This window comes from Marmota monax, unplaced genomic scaffold (assembly GCF_021218885.2).
Source record: "Marmota monax isolate L192 unplaced genomic scaffold, Marmota_monax_Labrador192_F-V1.1 WCK01_AAM20220418_F8-fsc00134, whole genome shotgun sequence".
Lineage (NCBI taxonomy): Eukaryota > Metazoa > Chordata > Mammalia > Rodentia > Sciuridae > Marmota > Marmota monax.
In genome coordinates, this window is record NW_026692281.1 from 606,643 (window position 1) to 622,820 (window position 16,178).

General features: G+C 37.5%; 1 protein-coding gene across 2 annotated transcripts in view; it reads left to right on the plus strand.

Annotated features, from left to right (window-relative positions):
* Ophn1 (oligophrenin 1) overlaps positions 1-16,178 on the plus strand; it is a 374,656-nt gene that overhangs the window by 113,503 nt on the left and 244,975 nt on the right. For both annotated transcript variants that reach the window (XM_046440297.2, XM_046440286.2), the window contains exon 3: positions 436-531. In XM_046440297.2, coding sequence (XP_046296253.1) covers positions 436-531 — 96 coding nt within the window. The remainder of the gene's footprint in view (positions 1-435; positions 532-16,178) is intronic.

The following is a 16,178-nucleotide window of genomic DNA, read 5'->3' on the forward strand; positions in this document are numbered from 1 at the left end:
GACCCTGTCTCAATAAATAAATTAATAAATAAATAAGAAAGGGCTGGGGATGTGGCTTACTGGTAACACAACCCTGGGTTCAATTCTGGCACCAATATAAATAAAATACATAAATAAAAAGAGTGCAACTATGTAGTTTCAGGTCTTCCAGGCTTTGAGTAAAACTAGTCAGAGAGGAGCAGGGTGTAGCCATGAAGCATATCCCCTAATGTTAAGAAGGACTTCACTAAGCCATCCCGTTCTCCTGTTCTTTAATTTATAGTTTAGTTGCTTAAATTTCCTTCTGAAAGTATGATCTTTTGTTTAACTTCTTTAAGTGCAAGTTGCTACCTGTCCAGAACACTTCCTTTGTTCTCTATATACTCTAACAGACATGACGAAAGCAATTAAAGGGTAACAGTGTTGACTATTTCTCCTGTCCTCCTTTCTTTGCAGATTACTCCTCTGCTGTTCAGAAATTTTCCCAGACGTTGCAGTCCTTTCAATTTGATTTTATTGGAGACACTCTGACTGACGATGAGATTAACATTGGTGAGTCTTCAGTTTCATGTGGCCATATACCTTTCTCTCTCTCTTTTTTTTAAACCAAGGATTGAACCCAGAGGTGCTTTACTACTGAGCCACATTCCTAGCCCTTTTTATTTTTTATTTGTTTAGTTTTTAATACCTTTATTTTATTTATTTGTTTTTATGTGGTGCTGAGGATGAAACCCAGTGCCTTACATATGCAAGGAAAAAGCTCTACCAACTGAGCCACAACTTCAGCCCCCCCCCCTTTTTATTTTTTTAACACAGGGTTTTGTTAAGTTGCTTAGGGCCTCAATAAATTGCTGAGGTTGGCCTTGAGCTTTTGATCCTCCTGCCTCAGCCTCCCAAGATGTTGGGATTACAGGCATGGGCTACTGTGCCCTGTACCTCTTAAGGTAGGTCCAAGGCTGGGTAGCTTCCTTGGTTTGCAGATACTGAACACTTGCATGTCTTCATTTTGTCTGATCCAGTGTCCAGTCCCTGGAAGGCTGCTTAGAAAAGATGAGGAAACTTTCTGTTAGTGATTTACCCACAACACAAGCAATCAAGAGCAGGCATGGTGGTGCATACCTGTAATCCCAGCACTCAAGAGGCAGAGGCAGGAGGATGGTTCCCCAGCCTCAAGAACTTAGCAAGAACCTGTCTCTAGATAAGATATAAAAAATGGCTGGGGATGTGGCTCAGTGGTTAAGGGCCCCTGGGTTCATTAACCCCAGTACCAAAAGAAAAAAATAAAAGCCCCAATCAAGACATCTGTAAAACTCCACTGAAGCCCTTGACTCAGTCTGCAGGGGGACTTTCCTTTAAAGTATCTAATGCAGTAAAATAAATATTTCTGTAGTGGATGATGTAAAGAGTGGTTTTATGTATTTTTTAAAATGGCCTTTAAGTAGTGTTCTTATAATGAACAAATTCCCCTGGAAAGCTTAAAAATTAGTGTTGATGTAAGTACATGTTTTCAGACAACAGGAAGTTGGCATCTCCCTTGGTAAATGGATTGAACAAATTGTTCCATTAGCTGTGTGATGTTGGAAAAGGTATTTTCCCTCTCCGAGTCTCATTTTTTTTTCTAGTAAATTTATTTACATTTTTCACAGAGTCTCATTTTTGACCTCTATAAAATGTGGTCAACATCTCAAAGATGTTACCAATGGCTGGGGTTGTGGCTCGGTGGAAGAGTGATTGCCTAGATGTGTGAGTCACTGGGTTTGATCCTTAGCACCACATAAATAAATACATGAAATAAAGTCATTGTGTCTATCTACAACTAAAAATATTTTTTAAAAGTTTCTTTTTTAGTTGTACACAATGCTTTTATTTTTGTTATTTTTATGTGGTGCTGAGGATCAAACCAGGGCCTCGCACATGCTAGGAGAGCGCTCTACCGCTGAACCACAACTGCAGCCCCCTAAAAATATTTTTTAAAAAGATGTTACCAAGATGAAATTAAACAGTGGAAGTAAATGAAACTCTGTGTTTGCTTTAGTTGTTATGAAGTTAAAGCAAGAGTCAACAAACTGTGGCCCTTGCACTAAGGGCAGTCTATCACCTATTTTTGTAAATCAAGTCTTATTGGAACACAATTACCATTATTTTCAAGTATTATCTATGGGTATTTTTTATGGTACAACAGCAGCATTGAGTGGTAGTGACAGTGATACATGGCCCTCAGTGACTAAAATGTTTACTTTCTGGCTGGTTAAGAAAAAGTTTGCTGACCTTGAGTTAAAGGGTTAGTTTAAAACATTTGCCAGATGAGAACATTGAACCATAGAACTATTATGGATGATCTAATATTACTGGAAAATGTTAATAGTTACATTTATAAGCCCAAGAACTAAAATATAGAAGTGTATTATTATTAATAGGTGCCGGGTTGGGGATGTGGCTCAAGCTGTAGTGCGCTTGCCTGGCATGCGTGTGGCCTGGGTTCGATCCTCAGCACCACATACAAACAAAGATGTTGTGTCTGCCGAAAACTAAAAAAAAAAAAAAAAAAAAAAATTAAAATTCTCTCTCTCTCTAAAAAAAATAGGTGCCTATGTAAGGTTTTGAACAACCAACAATAAAAAAATAGGTGCCTGCTGTAGTATATTTTAATAACAAAGTATAAAATTATGATAGCAAACAGGATATTCCCTGCATAGAAATAGCTTATTGGATATTGTTTTGTTCACTCTTGTTTCCCCTGCACATAAAGGAGTTCCTGGTATATAATAGGTGCTCAATTAATGTTTGCTAAATGAATAAATAATGGATATATTTGCATTATATTAATATAGAAGTTACACTTTATTTGTTTCAAAAATTTTACTATTACAATTAGAATTGCAATTAATATTTTTATGAGAGTAAGATTGGTAAATATTTTGGTTAACTGGCTAAGTGTGGTAGTTATTTGTATTTGGATTATTTCCCTATTGATGCCCTTTCATTCTACTTCTGTGTACCTATCCTTGTTCAAGGGCATGACTTATTAAAAAGACAGATCTTGGGCTCTGGAGTCAGACAGCCCAAATTTGAATTGCAGCTCTGCAGATTATTAGCTGCATAACTTTTGGCAAGTGATGTCACCTCTTTGAGTATTATTTTTTCTCATACATAAATTGGGGATGAGATAATAAATGCCAAGTGTGCACAGTGCCTAAGTAAATGTTAGCTATTTCAACATTATTGTTAATATAAGATCTGAATTTTTGTAGTGATAGAGTTGGAACCCAGGATCTTATACATGGTAGGCAAGGGCTCTGCCACTGAACTACATCCTTAGTCCTGTATTTATTTCTTAAAATAGATTCTGTTTTACCTATCAGTTGATGACTTTAAAGAGTGGAAGATATATGGCACATGCAATTTCATAAAATGCTTCCCATTTCTGCTGCTAGAATGGTCTGACTTTGAACAAGTACCTATTTGCCTCAAAGCCAAGCAGTAGGCCTGAGACATTTCCCATGTCACCCTTTATATTGAACTTTGTGTTTCAACTCTGTCACCCCTCTGAATGTCAGCATAGTTGTCAACTAATGCCATGCTGGAAAAAGTGGGTGTGTGAGCTTGAGTATAGTGACTTACAGATCAAAATAAAATCTGGCACTGCCAGATTCCTGTGGGTGTCTGTGGGCTCCATGAGAGCTGTTGGCTGTGACATCTTTGCTTCTTGATGTATGATTTACAATAACCCTTTAACTCACTCATCATTTGCCTGCCAATTTCAGGAACTCCTAATTGTCATCTGAGCATTACTCTAAGGAACTGACTTTTATTAATGGGAACTGAAGAGAGATTTTGAAAATCCGTTGGCCTATTATGGTCATTATCCTTGTTGAATTTATCATTTTAAAAACTTGGATTTGTGGTGGGAGTGAGAGGAAGAGCCAGTGCTCCAACAGCTGAGGCTGAGACTCTTTGGGGCTTTGAGAAGAAATCTTGGGGGCCCTACTGGGTGGCTATTGTTGGGAAAGTACAATTGCCCTGGAAGCTGAGACAGCAGAGTGTGCCAACCCTTTAATCACCAACATTACTGGCCTTGCCTCAGTACATCTTCTGTTTCACTGGAAAAATTCATAAAAAGTATAATAAGATGGAATATTGGGTTGCGTTTTTAGATCTCACATTATATGTGCAGAGGGCCTTTCCATAGTATATTTTTGATGATGGCTCCAAGAGGTAACTCTGTAGTGTAAACCCCATTGCAGATCCTAGGAGAGATGGCAGTTACTCTAGAGCACATAGGGGAAAGCCTAAGGCTTCTCTGAAGAGTTTCTTCCCTTGACGATGAACTCTAGGACCTATCCTGAACGCTTTGTGTATAGAAAGGACTAGTGGGAGTTGGTGTCTCACTGCATATTTACCACTTCTTTAGAGCAAGATATCTATGCCTTTAGTTGGCATTCTCTGACTTTTTCTTGACCTCTTTGGCTCAGAAGCCAAAGAAAATCTGTCTCAGGTGTTTATGGAATATGCTTTAGATTTGAGTTTTATTTATTGGCAATGGGATCTTGGCAATGTTACTTGCATTTGTTGAGTTTGTTTTCCTCATCCATGAATTGGAGAGTATAATCTACCTTATAAGGTTGTGAGGAGTGAATCAAAGAATGCACACACACACACACACATACACACATACACATGCATATCAGAGAGTATATGTAAATCATTTAGCTCAATGTCTGGCATTAAATTGGTACTCAGTAACTTGTAGTTGTTATTGACTATACTAGAAATGTAGTAGAACTTAATTTATAGGCAAACGTGATGGTTTGATGATACTTCCCAAATTAACTGTCAAAGGAAAATGTAGAAGCATAAAATGTCAGTACTGGCAGGGACCTTAGAGTATCTAGTTCAGTTATGTCTAATATAGCTTCATATCAGAATCTCCTAGGGATCTTATTCATCCAGAGTCTTAGGATCTATCTTAGACCAAAATAATCATAATCTCAGTGGGCATTGTGGAACCCCAGCACAGGTCTCAGGCCCTTTCAAACTGTGTTCCTTGGGTTCTCAGTGTCTTCCATCCACACAAGCTCAAATTCAGTAGCTGTTGGTACAGTGCTCCCATGTACAAATTTGCTTGAACAATGTAATTTACAGATTAAAAGAGAAAAGAAGTTGATAACTTTTATATTGCTTGACAAACACATTTTACACAAACTAATGAGAGAGAGAGAGAGAGAGAGAGAGAGAGAGAGAGAGAGAGATTGAGTTAGTTCATGCTCATTCAACATACTGGAAACTGAGACTTAGAGGTAGGGAAGTAATTGTTGAACGTCTCACACAGCTAGATAGTGCTAGATTACTACTAAAATCTGTGTATTCTAAAGACCAGTTCATTAAATGAACATATTTGGGGTTACTGGGGATTGAACTTAGGGGTGCTTAACCACTGAGCTACATCCCCAGCCCTTTTTTATATTTTGTTTAGAGGCAGGATCTCACTTAGTTGGTTAAGGCCTCACTAAGTTGCTAAGGCTGGCTTAGTTAAATAATTTTTTTTATTGAGTACCTACTATGAAATATCCTGTCCTCATAGAACTTCCATTCAGTTAAGTTTCAGGATGAACTTCAGGCAGATATATATCATCATGAACTAGGAACAAGAAAGAAGAATGTTTCCCACATACACGTAAGAGAATCTCCTTCCTCTTCTGAGGATCCCTGATAGATATTCATTAATTAGTAAATACAGAGTGTCCAATAAGTGCCATAGACTAAGGATTCAGAGACATGAAACAAACCTTCCTGCCCTCAGAGGAACTCATGGTGTATTGAAAGAGGTTGATGAGCAGACAGTTGCAATACAATGTGAAAAGTTCTATGGTAGCCCCTAATCTAGATTGGGGCATGTGTGTGTTGGTGGGAAGGGGCAGGGTGAATAAACATGGAGGCCTTCTTAGATAAGCTATATCAGAGTCAGTTCCAGAGCTAGGTGAGGCAAGTCAGGTGGTCAGTGCTCTTATTTAAGGAAGCTCTCGGCTGACACCTGAGAGTGAATATGCCTTCTTAACTTTTGCAGCCTAGGTGCCTATTCTGCCTCATCCCTGTGCTGGTCCTGATCTCTGTTGGATTTCTGAAGAATGAGTGAGATTTGGGATAAAATAGGCAGAGAAAACAAACATAGAGTGAGATTATCTCTCTTGAAACTAGAAGCAAATTGAATGAATTTAAAGAGTGGAGAGAGGATTCAGGGATGAGAGAGGTATGTAGGGGATAGATTCTCAACAGGTGATGAAAATAAGCAACGGAGGCTAGATATAGAATGGTAAATGATAATCTGTCTCAATGACTTTATAATGGGGGTGGGGCTTGTGGCACACAGAAAAAGACAAGTTCCAATTAAAACCAATATCCTCAAACAGACTCCAGTGATTGTTGCCTTCTGAAATTTGAGCCCAGTATAGCCAGAGTATCAGATTTTTTTTTTTTTTTTGCCAGAAGGAAATATCCAGAAATTATGTCCATAGCATCTCTTTTTAAGTGTTGGCTAATTACACCAAATTTAAAGCACTGTTCAGACCAGACAAAATATACATATGGGCCAAATATAGCCCACATGCATATTTGTAGGCTTGTGACCACAGTAGGCTTGTGACCTGGGTTAGATGGTCATGCCTTCAGGACCTGGGATACCTAATGAAAGACTTAGGGTTTATTCTGAAGCTTATCAGGGAGCAATAGACAGATGGGCAGAGATCAGGAAGGAGAATTCAGACAGATTCCCTTAACCTTAAATACCAAATATTTGGTGTGTTCTATTGGAGAGCCTCATATTTTTACCCCAAGTTTCAGTCTTGTCATATTCAGAGCAGGGTGTCTACCAAGTGAACCCTGGTAGCGAGCATCACCCTTCTGTGCAAATAGGTTGCTACATCTTCCTCTAAAGTGGCCACTCTTTGGGTTTATCAGGTTGTTTGTTTAAAATCAGTATTTCTTAATCTCAAACTGTAAATTACATTTCCACTTTAGTGACCCTAACATATGTGAAGACCAAACAGATTAAGGTCAGATAGAATGTTCCATCAGCCTGTCCTTAATGCTTTCTGGGAGCTGAGGGCTTAGATAAAGTTTCACATTGTCAGTGAAAAGAATGGGCACATTCTTGGCTTGTTCTCAAATAAATGCACACACGAATGGAGAATTTTGCCAGACTCCCTTAGTCTAGGCAATAGCTTTTCTGTGAAGAATTCTAGCCCACTTCAGGGTTTGCTTGGTGGCAGGACCTTGTGAAGGTTTATGTCAAGTTTTTGGGCTTCAGTTCACATGGCTTCTTCAGATTTTGAGGAAAAGGGACCATTCAAAGGCAATCCAGAGTCCCTCTAGAGCCTGGTCAATGAGATTTTAATTCTGCATGAGTTGAAGCCTTAAGGGGAGAGAGAAATTGGGAGTGTTGGCTTGAAGGATTATATAGCCAGATATTGAAGGAACTGGAAAGAATTGAAAATTTAGTAAGAGTACTCATTTTGGGTTTGGGTAGCAGGATCTAGTCCAATTTAAAGGTAAGTATCCAAACTGGTTTTGTGACAAGGAAGGAGAGGAACTCAATTAAATTTCAATCAGAGAAGACAGAGATTGTATGCTTATCCATTGCTTACAATTAACGACAGGTGAAAATAGTTAACTACAAAGAACAAGGAAATCTGATAAGCCATTGTTTCCCAGTTTAAAAAAAAAAATCAATCTCTGTGGATTAGTTAATCTCAAAATAATTCTTTTAAAATGTTATTTTATTTTTAATGGTTCTTTTTAGGTAAACGTAAAATAACGTTGGTCTCATTACACTTGGCATGATTATTGACATAGCTACTTCAAGAATGGTAATTTATCTTATAGGTCTTCTTAAGTTTGCTTTACTGGAAGTTTTCCACGAGGAATCTCAGATCAAGCTTTAAAAAAAAAAACCTCATGAGGCTAGGAAGCCAAGTCAGGAATTCCTCACCAGTTTTCACCTGCAGTACCTGTAAATTTAGGTAAATTCCAATCTTCTTGAGGTTCCCAAATATCTTAAGGTTTGTGTACCCGTCAGGAATATATACTTTCCCTATTCATTTGTAAGGTTGGGAATCTGTATGCCAAGTACTAGGTTGTTTTTTTTCCAAGAATGCTTTATATGCATTGGTTTAATATAACCCAAATTCCTTACAAGGGTCTGATGATATATGATCCAGTGAGCATAATTTTCAAATGTCATTCTAGGCAAAGCCTTTGTTGTAAAACCAATGTTTCGAATCCTGTCCTGGTAACAAAAATGATGGATTCTTATTGACTCCATGCAAGTAATTATATTGCTAAGGTCTAAGGTTTATAAATTGGAGCATAACCCAGAATCCTGCAATAATAATGCTAGTTCCTGGGTTCTCTGAGGTCTCACAGAAGCATTTGACTTAGGAGGGAAGTATCCATGTAGAGTGAGGAGAATACTTGGCATGAGTCTTACCCTCTTTTACTCTTATGGACATTTTTTTTTATTTGTTCTAATTATACATGACAGCAGAATGCATTTCAACTCATTGTACACAAATGGAGCACAGCGTTTTATTTCTCTGGTTGTACATGATGTAGAGTCACACCAGTATCTCATGGATATTTAATAGCATACTGCTATGCTTCCTATCTGACTAATCTGGGGGCTATTAGTTTCTGGGGGCTATTAGTTAGGTGGCAGCCAGGGTCTATCAAGTGGTATAAATCCATCCCAAAGCACTCCTGGGTATTGACTTCAAGAATAAGTGAAGTGTCAGTTTCTTAGTAGCATCCTTCAGAAGGCCCAGGTGTCAGTCCTGATTGCCATTCATTCCTTCCCCATTAAAGGTCTTGCTGATTCTAGTAATCTATCCAGCTAAACTCTGTTTTTCCATGACACAATCATCATTATATACTCATGCTAATGATACTTTGACCACTCTGGTTCACTTTTCCTCCTGTGGAGATTTTAGGAGTTAGGTACATGGTCTTGGATTTGGCTGTATCTGGATTCAGACTCTGGCCTGTACATTCATTAGCCATATGAACTTTAGAATTTTTTAATTAATAGTTGAGTTTATTGGTATCTTTGCATTATCATATAAACATACTGTATTATAAAAATATGGAAATAGAGGAAAAAGTATAGTAATAGCTATCATTTGCTGAGTAGCTACTATGTGCAAAATGCTTTGCAAACATTACTTAATCTCAGTGCAATTCTAAGGAGGTAGTTCCAGTCCATGAGATGTTAAGAAACTTGTCCGGGATCATGTGGCTAATTGGTTGTTTAAGTGTGATTTCAAATCAATTCATCTAGACACCAGAGTTTACACACACACACGCTTTCCATAAAGAACAACAATTATTTTGATATACTCCCTGCTTGACCTTTTTTTGTCCAAGCATATTTTCTGTACATAGTTGAATTATATGTATAATGTTTTTTAATTTTTTTTAGTTGTAGTTGGACACGATACCTTTATTTTATTTTTTAATGTGGTGCTGAGGGTCAAACCTAGCACCTCACACATGGTAGAGCACTCTACTATGTGTGAGCACTCTACCACTGAGCCACAACCCCAGCCCCTCATATATATAATTTTGATATTCAAATGTTTGTATTCTTTTTTTGTGCAATATGACATCATAGGCATTTTGCTGTGTTCATAAAATTTTGTGTAATGCTCCTACTTACTAGCTATAATATTAGTCCATTAAGTGGAGGTACTCAATCATTATACATTTAATTTTTAAAAATTATTCATTAGGATTAATAATATTGAATGTGCCTACCTTGGACATGAATGTTTATCCTCTTGTCATCAGAATTATTTTTTAGGCATGACTTCCCGGAAATGAATTTATTAGTTAAAAAGGTATAAATAATTGTAAGTATTTTGACCCATATTGTCAGCTTTCATCAGAAATGTATAATATTCCAGGCCCAGTGGTGCATGGCTGTAATCCCAGTGGCTCAGGAGGCTGAGGCAGGAGGATTGCAAGTTCAGAGCCAGCCTTAGCAATGTAGCGAGGCCCTAAACAACTCAGTGAGACCCTATCTTAAAATAAAATATAGAAAAGGGCTGGGGATGTGTCTCAATGGTTAAGTCCCCTTGGGTTCAATACTCGGTACCCCCACCCCCCAAAGGAAGAAATTCTTTTAATTTTGGAAGACAATGTAGACAATTTACTTGACCTTGCTGAACCTCAATTTTCTCATCAATAAAATCATGATGAGTAATATAATACCTGAGAAGCATATAGCATAGTGACTTTACCTTCTCACTTCTTTAACTTCTTGCTATTTTTCCCTTGAAATTTTCTAGGGATAGTTACCTCTTACTTGGATCTCCTTTTAATGTTCTGAAACTTCTAGATATTATCGAAGTATATTACATTTGGTTTTGTAAGTCATGCTTGGGGGATGGTGGTGGGGGTCAGGGGATGTTGTTGTTGATGGTGATGTTGGCAGTGGTTGTATAGGCCTGTTTTCTTCCTTTTCTTAGACATTTTTTTTTTTTTAGTTACCATCATTCTAATATAAAGAGACGGCAAGAGCCAGACCCTTTCTTCTTTCTCTTTTGTAACTCTTCTCTCCCATGGCACTCTAATGCAAAGTCTAATCTCCTCAATAATGCTTTTATTTCCTTTCAATTAACTATAGAGAACCATTTGTAAGCTTGGCTCTCAGAAGGTGCTGTAATTATCCATGACATTTGGTTGAAAATATATCAGTAAGATAACCTGATAAAACCTCATGACTCTCAAGTCAGAAATAAATGTTGTTCAAACGTTTTGCTTTTTATCTTGAAATAGTTTCCAATTCACTGTAGACAGGAGCAAAAAAAAAGAGTGAATATCAGAACATTTAGGGAAAGAAAATACTATTTGTGGAGCAAATGGATAGACAGAAAAAAAGATGTGACATGGATGCTTTGGCTGTGTCCAGCAACTCTTTGTTATCTTAAAACTAGAGAGAGCATTGAAATGAATTTCCTTATTAACTATGCAGCTAGTTTTGTGACCCGGAACAAGCAAGTTATAACCTCTTGAACTTCGATTTCCTCATAAAAAAACATGGTAGTTGGAGTAAGATAGCATATCTGTAAACTACAAGATCTTTAGATAGTAAGTGACCAGAATGAAGAAGTTATCCTGACTTTCTTAAGTAGTTCTTATGTGGTGTCATATACCTCAGTAGACTTTTGACATATTCTGTTCAACAAATAAATAAACTTTATAGGGCTTCTTGGAGGCCAGGCAGACAATAATGAACATGATTTTTTATTCCATAACTTAATTTTGAATTGATTCAATGATTATTGAAGCTCTTGGTAATTGAAAATAAGGATCAAAAACCTCTGACCAGGTTACCTCAGTAGGACTGGTAGAGAAATTACCTCCCCAAATCCAGCCTTCCATAAAAGTGATAAAAACACAGGTAAATATTTTCAGACTCAACTTTTTAATAATTGTGGAATTGATCAAAATATTGCAAAAATAAAAGGCATGTTTATTGATGAAAATGACTAAATAATTGGGAGAAAGGTGAGTTTTGTGGTATTTTATCTTGCTGTATTCCCATTGCCTTTTTTCTGTTCCACAGTAGCTTTGAAAACTAGCAGCTGCACAATCAAGGAAAGTGTGAAAACCACAGTTCTGGCAGCCATTGGAGAAGGCAGAATGGGTTTGAATTTCCCTTAAAGCTGGGAAATATCACTCACAGGACTTGTATTATTTGAACTGACTCACAGATTGCTCATTTCAATTTTTTTTTTCTTCAGGGATTTTCTCTAAATAATCAGCAGTGATTGTGCAGTACTGCTGCTTCCACAGGGAACAAAAAGAATAAAATTGCAAGGAGGGAGCTCAACAATAAATCTAAAAGGAAAAAAAGTGAATAATAAAATAGCCTTAGAGAGCTTTGAAAATCTGCGATCTGTCCTTGAAATCCAAAAGATCACACACCCAACATGTGTACCTGTCTAGAAAATAACTGAAAAGACTCTAATCTCACAATTCTGGCTGACCTTGATACTCTTCATAAGAAAGATCTGATGGCTAAGGCAGAGCTACAACTGCCTAAGTGTTGAAGGCATACCTCAAAGTATTGAACCCCTCAAGAAGGTTCACAGACTTATTGGTTCAAACCATTTAAAAATATCTGTCTAATTATTAATTATTTGCTAACCATAAAGTTTAACTGATCAGAAACTTCAGTAGCTTCATATAACAATGAATATATAGTGTATAATATTAGTCTATGAAGTCACTAAGCCAATTGCAATGTCAAGAACAACAAACCTTAGGGAAGAAGAATACTCCTGCAGAATACTCTACCTAAGAAGAATATGTTATTTTCAAGTGCACATGGAATATTCTGTAGGAGAGACATAGCTGCTTTTTTCCCCAGAAATTTTCAAAGTAAATATAGTAAAATTCATATGGAAGTTCCAGGGACCCAGAATAGCCAAACCATCTTGAAAAAGGAAGAAAGTTGGATAATTCCTACTTCCCCATTTTAAAACTCAGTATGCAGGTGCTGTTATTATGATAATGTGTTACTGGCATAAAGCCAGACATAGAGATCAATGGGATAGAGTGAAGGGTCCAGAAATAATCCTGTAACTTATGGCCAGTTGACTTTGACAAGAGTCCTAAGATCAGTTGAGGAAAAAAAATGTTCTGCAAATAGTGCCAGGGCAACTGGGTAACACATGTGAAAGGAAGAATTTGGATTTCTACCTCATACCATATGCAAAACTTAACTCAAAATGGATGAACATTAACAACAACAACAATCTCTCTGACTTCTTTTGTAGCATTAAGTGTTTGGGGACAAGAGATCAATGAACATTTCCATTTTTTCCTATTGACTCTTTCTGAGTAAAGTATTTATCTTCTCTATGCTAAGGGTGAACCTTGAATGAATTTGTGGTATTTTGTAAGGTAACTTCCACATGTTCCATAGTATATGTCACAACTTAATCATAAGAAGAAAGAAATGTCATTATGTTGTGTCCTCTATTGGCTCTGAATATAGTTTCCTTGATACCAGGAATGCTGAACTAGTTTTCCAGTTCTTATAGGAAGGGAAATCTATTTAAAGGTTTTTTTTTAATTAAAAATATTAACTTGGACACATTTGTTTTTCTAGGCTTTCCATATGTTCTCTGTAATTAAAATACCATTTGGTGTTATACTTCATATTATTGGGAGGAAGTTGGAGAATTTAAAGGGTCCTTAAAGGCACTAAAGACTATTTATCTTAGTTCTGCTTAGCCTAACTTAGTGTGTGTGTGTGTGAGTGAGAGAGAGAGAGAGAGAGAGAGAGAGAGAGAGAGGGAACACACATTGGCTCTAAAGGGTAGAAGGTTGGGGAGGGGCAAAAGGGGTAATGTGTATTGTTTACTAGGTAATGACACTCCACAGTTACCACTAATTTTGTTCTTACAGCAACACCATTACATAGGTATGATTATGTCTTTTTGATAGGTGAGGAAATTGAAGCTCAAATCATTTATCCAATGTCACACAGCAAGAAGATGACAGAATTAGGTTGTCAATCTAGATCTATTTCTCTCTAAAATGTATGCCCCTCCTCTTTCTCTGTGATGTCTCCTAAAATAGAATCCTCATCATCTAATACTCATCTATTGTTTTTTTTTCTAACGTGTGTCTTTATCTACAATCCTGTAAAATCTTTCTTCAGGTACCTGAGTAGATATGAGCTAGAATGCAGAGAGATAGATTTGGGCTTACTATTAAGGAAAGAGTTTTTAATAGAGACATCCTGAATATATGGAATGACCTGCCTTAGGAAAAAGCATGTGCTCTGTTACTTGGGGGATTAACAGTCCCAGACAAACTGAGTCTGTCAGTTTTTCTGGAATGTGGAGCTTTTAGTTTTAAAACTGGCATAGTCCTGTGCACACTGCTTCAAGCTGATTACTACTACCATCACTAAAGTTGTATGATTGCAGGCTGGATGGCTGCACATAGTAAGTATTGCTAAAGGTTTGAAGCATTATGTGAATGGTTTTATAATACTATACAACTTGCCCCTTTTACTGTGGAACTAGCATTACCTTGTTGCATGTGATTTGGGGCCTAATGTCTAAAATCTGATAAAATTGGGCCAGGGTCAGGTGGGTAAATATAGCAAAAATAAAGCAGAAAGGGAACAGGAGAGGAGTTGAATCTCAGTACTGTCTGTACCATGAGAACATAGCCAAGATTTCATTATCACTGTTTTGTTCATTCATTTTTATTGTTTTGTGTTAATATAATAATATACTCCTAGGTGGTTAAGCTTTATTTCCAACTTGAAACCTGTGTGTTCCCTCCTGCAATTGTGTTGTGTTTAGTCCTGTAAGATTCTGGTACTTAGCAGGTTGTGATATTGTGGTATAATAAGCATATATTTGGTCTTTGTCCCTGATTTCTCCATAAAGCCCCTAAACCCTTGGAATTTCCTGAGTGCTAGAGGTCAGACAACTGTCTTGATATCCAGAATCTTCTTCAGCTACACCTGAGTTTATGTTGATGAGATGACTCTTGCAGTATGGAGGTTGATTTGCCAGAGGAACCAACCATGTGGCTAGAGGGTTAGATCTTTAAACCCCACTCTCCAACATCCAGGGACGGAACGGGGCCTGGAAAATGACTGTGCTTCAACCAGTCAGACATGCCTAATAATCCCCCTGTAGCAACACTAAACAATGGGGTTTTGGGAGATTCCAAATTGGTGAACACATGGGAATTCTGGGAGGTGGCACTTCTAGGAAGAAGGGACTCTGCACCCCACAACCTTGCCTTATGCATGTGTTCCGTTTGGTGGTTCCTGAGTTGTATCCTTTAAAATACAAGCTTGTATTAGTATTTTGCTGAGTTCAGTGAACCATTCCAGGAGGTTATCAAATTCAAGGAGGGGTTTATGAAACCCTCCAATTTATAGCTGGTTGGTCAGAAGTATACAGTTGACGTCCTGGAACTTGTGACTGACGTGGAAAATGGAGGGGGCAGTTTTCAGGGGCTGAGACCTTTAGCTGTTGGGTTGGCACTTACTCTGGGTAATAAGTATCATAATTGAATTCTAGGACACACAGTTGGTTTCTGGAGAGCTTGAGAATTGCTTAATGTTAGGGAAAACCCCACACATTGGTGTCAGAGTGTAGCATAAATATAGGAAAACAGTTGACTATTTTCCTTTACAGGTGAATCTGGGTTTAACTTGTGTAGAAAAGGGCATGACATTGATATTTTTCAGCTCCCCAAGTGATTCTAATGAACCATTGTTTAGTATCACTGCTTTAGACCCAACAAGGAACAGAACTAACATTTATTGAATGGTTACTATGTGTGTTGGGAAACTATACATGTGTTATGTCATTTAACCATTGTAGCAACCCTGTGAGACAAGAATTATTTCTAGATAAATAAAATGGATCTCCGAGAGATTAAGTAACTTTTCTAATGTTACACAGCTAATAAGTCAAATGTGTTTTTTACTTCACCACAGTGCTTCTAAAATAAAGACAAATGACACAACACGTTGCAAAATCTTTTTGCAAACCATGTTTCATTCCATTTCTATAACCAGTCTGAAATAATAAATTAAGGCATACAAAAGGTAAATGAAAAGAAATTGTTCTAGGTTGGTTACTAGTGGAGCAGGTACCCAAGCTCAGGTGTTGAGATTGTAGAGCTGCCATTTTTTATACAGCAAACCCATTGCCCCTTCCTACATCTTTTTGCATGTCTATGAAATGAGAGAATTTCTAGCTATTCCTAAGGATGACTATGATGAATAAATAAAATATTAAAGAAGTTTTGAAGGGATATTAATCAGCTTATTGCTGTGTTGAAAATACCTGACAAATACAAGTTAGAGGAGGAAAAATTTACTTTGCACTCATGGTTTCAGAGGTTTAGTCTGTGGTTTGTTGTCTCCATTTTTCTGGCCCAAGGTGAAGCAGAATGTGGTAGATATGGTGGTGGGAAGCTGCTCAGCTCATGGCAGCTGGGAAGCACAGAGACCAAATGTTCTAGGGACAAACCATAAATCCCAAAGTCCTGCCCCCAGTGATCTACTTCCTCCAACCAAACCCCACCTGCCTATAGTTACCACCTAGTTGTCCATTCAGATGATTAATCTATCAAATGGTTACAGCCCTAATCACTGCCTA